This window comes from Hydra vulgaris, chromosome 15 (genome assembly GCF_038396675.1).
Source record: "Hydra vulgaris chromosome 15, alternate assembly HydraT2T_AEP".
NCBI lineage: Eukaryota > Metazoa > Cnidaria > Hydrozoa > Anthoathecata > Hydridae > Hydra > Hydra vulgaris.
This window is the reverse complement of record NC_088934.1, coordinates 24,087,501-24,097,500: the sequence shown is the minus strand read 5'-3', so window position 1 is coordinate 24,097,500 and position 10,000 is coordinate 24,087,501. Positions and strand designations below refer to the sequence as shown.

The following is a 10,000-nucleotide window of genomic DNA, read 5'->3' as shown; positions in this document are numbered from 1 at the left end:
AAAACTTATGGTTCCAATAAATATTTAATTTTTGCGTTTTATATTCGATTACTTTTATATAACTTTTTTTTTTTAATGATTATGCCTCCCCAAGATCAAGAAGGTCACTACAGTCAAGGAGACTTCTTTTTTTAATATTATTTTAAATTGTCATTATAACCCTCTCTCAACTTTTTAAATTCAAAACATGAACCTTGGCGAACAAGATTGCTGCCTACAGAAACAAGTTGAGTGTAGTACAACTAGAGGCGTTAGGGGTTGACTGGGTTCTCATTTCTCTTTAAAAAAAATATCCTTTAAAAAAGAAATCTACTAAAAAGTCCTTTAATAACCTTTAAAAAAAGTTAAAATTTGACTGCTCTCTTTAATTTCTCTTTTTTTTCATTTAATCATCTAGGAAATTTTATTAAAGTGAGTGGATTATACGTATATATATATTAAAAAAAATATGTAGTTCTTTGATAGTTAGCAAACCTATTTATTATATAGTAGAATTTTAATTTATAATAGTTTTTCTGTTTGTATTTAAAATTTATTGAAAAAAATAAGATTATTTTTTTAATATAATTGTTTTCTCTTTAATTCTCCTTACTTTTTATTTCAAAAAATTGTCGTTAGTGAACAAATCTCCTTAAGTATTAGAAAAATATCTCCCTAAATTTCCTTAGAACCCTTACTTTTGGCCTAACTTCTAATAGTGGGAACCCTGGTTGGAACTCGGAACTTCTTGATTACAAGGCGAGGCCTCTCTTACCATACCACTACCACATTTGTAGTGGTAATGTATATTTGTCATATACATTAGTATTATAAATTCAAACTATTTTAATAATGACATCTCTTATGCAACAGTAAAAATATGAATAAATAAAAAAATGGTTGCAAAAGAAAATTTATTATGAATAATATTTTTCATATTCATTCTCCAAATGAATCAGTATTTTTTAAAAGGGCAAATTTCCTTAAGAAGTTTTGAGCAAATTTGCCTTTAAAAAAAAACTGATTCAAATAAGAAATATTACATTAAAACCAGACTGGTTCAGGATAAGACAATGTAGTTTGCTGCTCTCAAAAGTTACAACTAGGTGAATAGGCAGGATATATAATTTGTAAAAGTTATTTTTATTTGAGATTCTGAGATTCAAAACTTATGAATGCTTGCAATATAAATCTATTAAAAACTCGTTTATGGCTCACATGTCGTCATCATATTTTTAATCATTCTTTGGGTCATTTTGGAAAACTTTATTTCAAAAACAGACAACAACTGGTGTTATTCATTTTACAATTATTAAAATTAAATTGCTTCTCTAGAGAAACTTTCCTCTTGCATTTTCCATGAGATCCTTTGATATTGAAAAATCTTTGTTAAAAAAATGCAAATAAAATTGTGTTTTCTTTGAAAAATAACAATTTAAAGTATCACAGATAAGAAATTTATGAGATGCTGCTGAATTATCAATATTCCTACAGAAAGATGGTGTGCATTTATAATTTAAAAAACAAAGGAAAATTAAAATTCATTCGTAAGAATGGGACAAAAATGTAATTTATTTAATATCAAGCTGTTTTCAAACCTTTAAAGTAACCATCAATACATAAAATGTTTTTAAGAATATAGTTTGAAATATATACATAAAAATAAACAAAATAGAACACATAACAAATAGAAACATAAAAATAGAATATAAAAGAAATAGAAATATATACATAAAAATAAAACATATAGAAACATAAAAATAAAAAATAGAAAAATTTTTATAAAAATTTCTTATCTTCATGCAAGGCTATGCAAAACAAAGTTTTTAAAGTGGTCAAAAGTTGCAATAAATAGTAATTATTTGCTTATTTAGCACAGTACAAATAATAATATTTTATAGGATAAAATAGCATGAGTATTAGGACAGTTATTTTACTGACAAAAAAAATGTTCTTAACAAATATTTGCTATTGATGTAAATATTTCCTAATCTTTTTTGACTTTATAACAAAATCCTAATTTTTACTTATTTTAGTCTAAAAACCAAAATAATCAAATTCAGCATTACTTAAAAAAAAAAAAATTGTATATTTTTTAAATAGTATTTTAAAAATTTTTGTTTTTTGGTATGCCCTAACATGTGACGCATCTGACCAAAACCAGTCAGCTGTCGCGTTATGTTATATTGAGAAAACCATCAAAACATCTCAAAAATTCAATTTTTATCATTATTTATTTTACGCATAATTATGTAAACAATTATGCTAAAAAATAAATAATGATAAAAATTGAATTTTTGAGATGTTTTGATGGTTTTCTCAATATAACTTAACACGATATCCGACTGGTTTTGGTCCGATTAGTCACATATATATATGTGTGTGTATATATAAATGTATATATATATATATATATATATATATATATATATATATATATATATATATATATATATATATATATATATATATATATATATATATATATATATATATATATATATACAGTAGTGGCCAAAAAATTAAGGCAGGCTACGTTTTTTAAACTTTTTTAACTTGTTTATTTATGGCGTTATTACCTTGGATACAAATAATTTTTTTATTATATTTTGATTTTTCAAGATATTTTGATTTATTTTACACCGTCAGGTTGCCATTGTTGTGATATGGGTAAAAAGCATGATATTAAAAACTTTGTTAAAGGTAAAATAAATGCACTATTTTCGGAGGGCTATTCTCAAAGTAATATAGCAAAATGATTAAAAGTATCAAGATGTGCCGTGCAAAATGCTTTACGTGTGCAAGACTATTCAAATCGCATAAATTGTGGCAGAAAACGTGTGAGTACATCACGAGAAGTCCGTTTTTTAAAGAATGTTGTTAATAGTGAGCCCCACACAACATCTGCAAGGTTATCACAACTTGCTATGGAAAGGGGACTTACTATTAGTTCGAGAACAATTAGAAGAAGGTTGTGTTATGACTTTGATATAGTTGCAAGAAAACCAGCTAAAAAACCTTTATTAACTCCATCTCAATTACAAGCTAGGATTAAATTTTGTAAGAGTTTAAAAGACAAGACACCGGAATGATGGGAACGCGTAATGTTTACAGACGAAAGTATGTTTCAACAAATTAGAAGCACGGGCTATAATTATGTTAGAAGACCTGTGGGAGAACGCCTGAATCCAAAGTATACCATAAAAACAGTAAAACATCCTCCTTCAGTCATGGTATGGGGAGCAATCACAGCGCAAGGTCGATGCAGGTTGCACATCTTTAAAAAAGGTGAAAAAGTCAATGCACAAAAGTATCTAAGTGTATTGAAAGACAAAGTAAAACTCCACATGGAAATCACTAAAATCAGCATTTTCCAGCAAGATTCAGCACCTTGTCATACAGCTAAAACAGTTAAGAAGTGGTTTACTGATAATAAAATTGAATTATTATCTAATTGGCCCTCAAGTTCACCCGATCTTAATGTTATTGAGAACTGCTGGAATATAATGAAGCAGAAAGTTGCAGCACATCAGCCAAAATCTGAAGAACATCTTCAAAAAGTTCTTAAAGAAGTGTGGACTAATGAAATCACTCAAGAATTTTGTAAAACATTAGTACATAGTATGCCAAGAAGAATACAAGCCATGCTTGATAATAAGGGACATCCGACAAAGTATTGAACTATAACATTCAAGTCATTTAAACTTTTGCTATAATTTGCTGCTATAACCATTATTTTATTAAATATTAACAATTTTTGATAATTTTTATCTATTTTTTTCATTTATTTTACTTTTTCTATTGTGTTTGTTCAATAAAAAATTTACACTGCAAAATTTGAGTAATTTTTTATGACGTGCCTTAATTTTTTGGCCACTACTGTATATATATATATATATATATATATATATATATATATATATATATATATATATATATACATATATATATATATATATACATACATACATATATATATATATATATATATATATATATATATATATATATATATATATATAGGGGTCAATTTAATGGTCAGACATTGTCCGGCCTAAACCTCAGATTGTCTCATCAATTTACAAAGTAATCAGACATTTTGATCGATGGGAATTAAATTTTACTAAATAAGAAAGGTGTGCAATCAAACGCTATTGCTGACAACGCAACTGATTTTTTTTTTGATACAACTTGACCACGACTGTTTAGATGTTTTGATGATTTAGATGTTTCAGAAATGCGCTGAAAAATGAAACGTTAAGCTAAAATTAAACAGGAAAAAAAATGAAAAAACTAAAAGAATAAGCAAAACAATAAAAACAATCCTTACAAAAAAAAAAACTTAGAGATTCAAAGTTACTTTTTGTTACCTTTTTTTTATTCCTTTGAAAAAAATTACTTTAAAACTTATATTTTTTTAATTAAAATTATGCAAAAGGCTTAAAGAAATTACCTTTATTGATTGTTTAATAAATGAACAAGTTTTATTTAAATTATTGAAAATTGAAATTAAATTATTGAAAAGAAAAGAAAAATTTTTTGTTGAATAAACATTTCTTTCAAAATTTGCAAAAAAAAAATTGTTGAAAAAAGTAACATAGCCTTTTTAAAATTGCAATTTTTAATCATTGCATGCTTTAACTAGTAATTCAAGTTTAAAAAAACAAACTTTTAAACAATTCCCTGTTTAAAAGTTTAAAGAAACAAATAAAATTAAAAAAATCAATTAAATCATGGGAAGACTTAATTTAAGTTATTCATAATTTAAAGTAGTTTAAAAAAAAATCTTTTAAAGGATTTTAGAAAGACATGGAAAAATAGTTTCAAACATTTAAATTTATCATAAAAAAAACATACTAAAAAAAAAAATATTTAAATATAACATTTAATTTACACATGTGTTTATTTTAAACAATCATTACAATTATTTTTTGAGTCTATTTTAAAGCCTTTGCGTAAAATAAAAACTTTTAAAAAGATCAACGATTAAAAGTTATTCTAAATATAATGATTTTTATTGCATTTAAATTGTTAAAACATCAAAACAGCCGTTGTCAAATTGTAAACAACAACAACAAAATAAGCGTTGTCAGTTACGGCGTGAAAATTGAAGTCTATCTAAAAAAATATACAATATTAAATAGAAACTATTTTATTAAAAAACAAAAATCTGTGCTGAAATATTCTAAATAATAAGGAAAGAAACTAAAATTTCTACAACACTACAACTATAATTTTAAAAAATTTCACTTGACTAACATTAAATAAACTGAATAACATGGCACAGATTTCGATTGCATAACTCGTTTCTGTAAAACCGTTAAAGTTACACTGTCCGACCCAAACAAGTTTTAATCTGATAATTTGTCCAGTACCGTTTAAAAAGTTAAATATATGTATATATATATATATATATACACACATATACATATGCATACAGTGGTTTTCATGAATTTAGACACACTCATATTTTTTTTACATATATGTAAGAAAATACTTAGAATAAAAATAAAATATAAGTGCTACCACTAGTTTGATATATAATTTAATAGACCAAAAATTCACAAAAAAACACTTAAATTCGCTACAAGTAATTTTTTTAAAAACAGCCATGATAGATTGGTTAGTATTTTAAAATAATCAAAACAAAATTATACCAGAACAAGTTGTTGTGGCAAGAAAATCACCAATTTTGCAGCGCATTTTGGGAATACTCTAAAGCGCACTTTGTTACAAAAGTTATAAAAAGCGAGTATTTATTCAAATATTCAAGTACAATGCGCTAGCTCCAGATGTAAAATATTTGTATTATTTTTTTTGCATTTTCCTTAGATACCCTTAAAGCATGTTTTCCGCAGTATAGCGAATCAAAAATCAGAAGAAGAAAAATTTTCACCTCACCCTAATATATATATATATATATATATATATATATATATATATATATATATATATATATATATATATATATATATATATATATATATATATATATATATATATATATACATACACACACACACACACACACATTTTTTCTTTCAAATTTTATTTAACAATTTATATATAAAGTAATAGAACTAAATTGCCCCCAAAAAATTTTTTTGACAGGCCTTGTTAAGAAGCAGTACGCAGCTTGCTTTTTTCGTAAATGTTGAAAGCGTTCAGTTAAGTGAAAATTTATTTGTAAAAAGTAAACATCAGAAGCGTTCAGTTAGAAAAACTTTTTGGAATATTTAAATTATGTTTTAATGTCGTTTATGTGACGTTTATTAAAAAAATATTAGGTTGTAAAAAAGGCATTTAACCGCGACTGAGAATTTTTTAAAGAAACAAATTATTTTATGAAAAAAAATTTAATTTTAAAAGAATTTAAGTTTATGATTTTAAAAATTCAAATTTAGTTTTAAAGGAATGTAAAATAGTAAAACGTTGAATATAAAATTTAGTTTTAAATTTAGTTAAAAAATGTAAAAGTTTTTTTCTAATCGTCTGCTAACTAATTCATTACTTAAAATATAAGTTTCTCCATCATAGATTATTATAAGTGAAAGGAAATTAAAAACTTTTTTTTCTTTTAAAAAGGGAAAAGTACTTTTATTTAAGAGAATTCTTTTCACAAATGTATTTTTTGTTTCTTATTAATTCATGGTCTTGTACAGTTATTTTGATGTGTTATGTATTATATATATATGTTTATGAATATAAATTACGTTTACAAATATCTTATTGGTAACTGATAAAATCCATCTTTAAATTGTTTATAATCTATTAAAAATATGTAAAATTATTAAATCTGTAATAAATAAATTGAGATAAACAAAAAATGATTATGTTAAGTATAAGATTGTTTTAAGAAATAAATTATAAGGAAATATAATATTTTTCAAATACTTACTTTAGATTCTATTAATAATTTTTGTTAAATTAGTTTAAATAATTTTTAGCGCGGTTTAAAATTAAATTTAATTACAACGCAATACTTTAAAATGCTTTCAAAACAATAATAATTTTTAAACTCCTGTAACGAATAAGTTCTTAACAATTACAACATATTAAAAGGGTTTTAAAGTATTTATAAATTGTTTTTATTTTTATTTTTCAATACTTTGTTGTAAAAAAGAGCCCATATTTTTTTGATAAAGTGCTCAATTTAATTGAAAACCTAATAGGTTGAGTGAATTAAAAAAAGCAGTTGCTCAAAAAACGCTGAGTAAAAGCAATTGCTTTTTTTATTCATCCGGCCTAATAATGTGTATATCAGCGCATGCTTTTTTCTTGCACAATTTCTTGCATATTATAGTCATTTTTCATTATATAATGAAAAATGTCTACATATATATATGTGTGTGTGTAGACTTTATATATATACATATATAAACTTTTATAGGTAATACACGCATTTATAGTTGTATGTATGTATAGATACACTCAAAAAATAGCAATGGGCAACTCAAAAAGTCAGCGGTCGTCCAAAATAAATGAATTGGTTACTTTCATAATCTATTTTCATAGATGTATTCTGTCAAAAGAACTTTACACGATATTGAATTAAGAGACAATAAATATATTTGTGAAAATAATTCTCTTAAACAAAAGCAGTTTTTATATGCAAGAAAAAAAGTTTTAAATTTCCATTTGTTAATACTAAACTATGATAATCTTAAAAAAAAAACTAAACCTGCTCATAAAAATCAAAAGGGCAACTTAATTGCATTAAAGGCATATTTTTAGTCACCCTTAACAAAATTCGGTATCTGGTACCGTCATATATATAAATACATACACACATACACACACAGTAGAGTCCTGTTCACTCAGACTCATATATATATATATATATATATATATATATATATATATATATATACTATAGCATATTTATGTGAGCACTTGCTCACTTTTTTTGCTTATCGAAATCGATACAGCTTTTTTAGAAAAAAAAGAAAATGAAGAATAATGAATGAAAAGATTGCTGCCCCATCCCAAACCCTCAGCTGATGTAGCAGCACTCCACTGCGAGTCAAGCTATTTGTCAGTCAATGAATGTACTGAAGCCCCTGGCAGCAGGCTATTTCAGTATGGCGTCACACTGCTCACCTAAATCAGCAGTATAAGATATATATCAGTATGTATATATATATATATATATATATATATATATATATATATATCAGTATATATAAATTAAAATGAAAATAGATTTTAAAAAATGTTTTAAATCAATACTACATTAAAAAAAAAACTGGTAAAAAAAGCCATTATTCATAAAAGTTGCACATATTAACAAAAAAGTTTTGCTTAAAACAACAGTTTAAAACAAAACACTTTTAGTTTTTGGCAAGCGCTTTTTTATGCACTCGCCAAAGCGTTTGCAGGCTATTGAACGAACACAAAAAAAAATTAAGCACAGAAGCGCTGGCTAAATGGAGAGGACTGATTTAAATTTATATACACACACACATATAGTCATAAGAAATAAATATTTTCGATGGCACTAATACTAATAGAATATAAATAACTTAATTATTTTTTTCTTTTGTTTAGAAAAATTTGTTTGAATTCTTTTTTCATAAACTTTATTTACTAAACATGAATTCAAGTGATTAATAAAAAAAAAACATTGTAAACTTAGTTTTATTTTTTTTCAGGCTTTTTTCTAGAGAAAATTAAAAAAAAAGAAAAGAAGTTCAGTGTAGTTTGTTCCTCACATTTTTGAAATGTTCACAAAGCATATAAAAAGTCATGGCCAAGTTGTTGATTAGAAATATTGCATGCAATATGGTCACAATATTATGCAAATATTGCATGCAATATGGTCAATATAGTAAACAATCTCATGCCATTTGTTGTTAAGACTGATTTGACTGTTATATTAGTAAATTAGAATAGACCTAATTTATTAAAGTGATATGTAAGCTATTATAAAAAACTTCAGCTTTAGTAAATGATTTTTTAAATATCTTGTATAAGTATGCCATAGCTTGCATAATAATTTGAACATCTTAAAAATTATTTAGATATTATTCATATATAAGTAATAATAATTTTAAAAATATAAATTAGTGTGCATCTTATGGTCCTTATTGTCCATAAATGATTTGTTCTTATTCTCAAAACTTTTCTATGGTTATTACTTGCAACTTAGTTAAAGTTTTCCAAATTTTATTAAAGATTTAGAGAAACCTCTAGTGTGAGCTTAACAAGTTTGTTGACTAAAACTATATAAATGAATATCACAATAAAAATGTTCTAATAAATAATACAATTTAGCTATGAGTTTATATTTATCTGGTACAAAAAAAGGTTATAAGCTTAGGTTAAGTGAAGTATCGAATACACAGGTTTTCCTTTATGAGTTACAGTATTAGCAGTTGTGTCAGGTTTTAGCTAAGCAATTAAACTTAAGAATTTATTTGTTTGTTAACTGTTTTCTTTGAATTGACTTCTGAAAATCTGAACAATAATAGGGATTAAAGTGCTACTCTACACTACAACCTTTTGCTGACAAAAAATATAGGTTATATAGTGAATATGTAATCATTTTTTTAAATTACTTGTTTATTTAAAATCATTAATAATATGAATTATTATTAATATGTTTAAAAACAAATTTTTAGAATAGAAGTTTTTACCATATATAATAATGACATTCAGAAAAGAGGGAAGTTGATTTGGCATAAGTTTTTCTGCAATTTTAATTATTAAATCTTAAAAAACAATTTATTTATAGACTCTAGATAAGTTTTATTAGTCTAAGCATCTATAAGGTTTTTAAACATTGTTAATAATTAAAAACTTTTTATTTTTTTGGTTTTTAAATTTTTATTAGGTTTTATAAAGATAATTTTTTGAAACCTTTTAATATTTAGTTTTAGTCTTCTCAAGTAAAAAGTTTAGATATGATACTCATGAAAAATTGTTTGTTATTTAGATATAATTCTAAGAAAAAATGGGATCCTGATAATTTGCTTGCAGCATTTAGTCGCTCTGATTGGAGTAAAGTATGTCTAGCTCATCT

General features: G+C 24.4%; 1 protein-coding gene across 4 annotated transcripts in view; it reads left to right on the top strand.

The window, feature by feature from the left end:
- Positions 1 to 10,000, top strand: part of LOC136071997 (disintegrin and metalloproteinase domain-containing protein 17-like) — a 40,788-nt gene that overhangs the window by 11,301 nt on the left and 19,487 nt on the right. For 2 of the 4 annotated variants that reach the window (XM_065819059.1, XM_065819058.1), the window contains exon 3: positions 9,914 to 10,000. This exon is cut by the window's right edge and continues 1,237 nt beyond it. The exons of the other annotated variants lie outside the window; for them this stretch is intronic. In XM_065819059.1, the coding sequence (XP_065675131.1) occupies positions 9,914 to 10,000 (87 nt within the window). The remainder of the gene's footprint in view (positions 1 to 9,913) is intronic. 4 annotated transcript variants of the gene reach the window in all.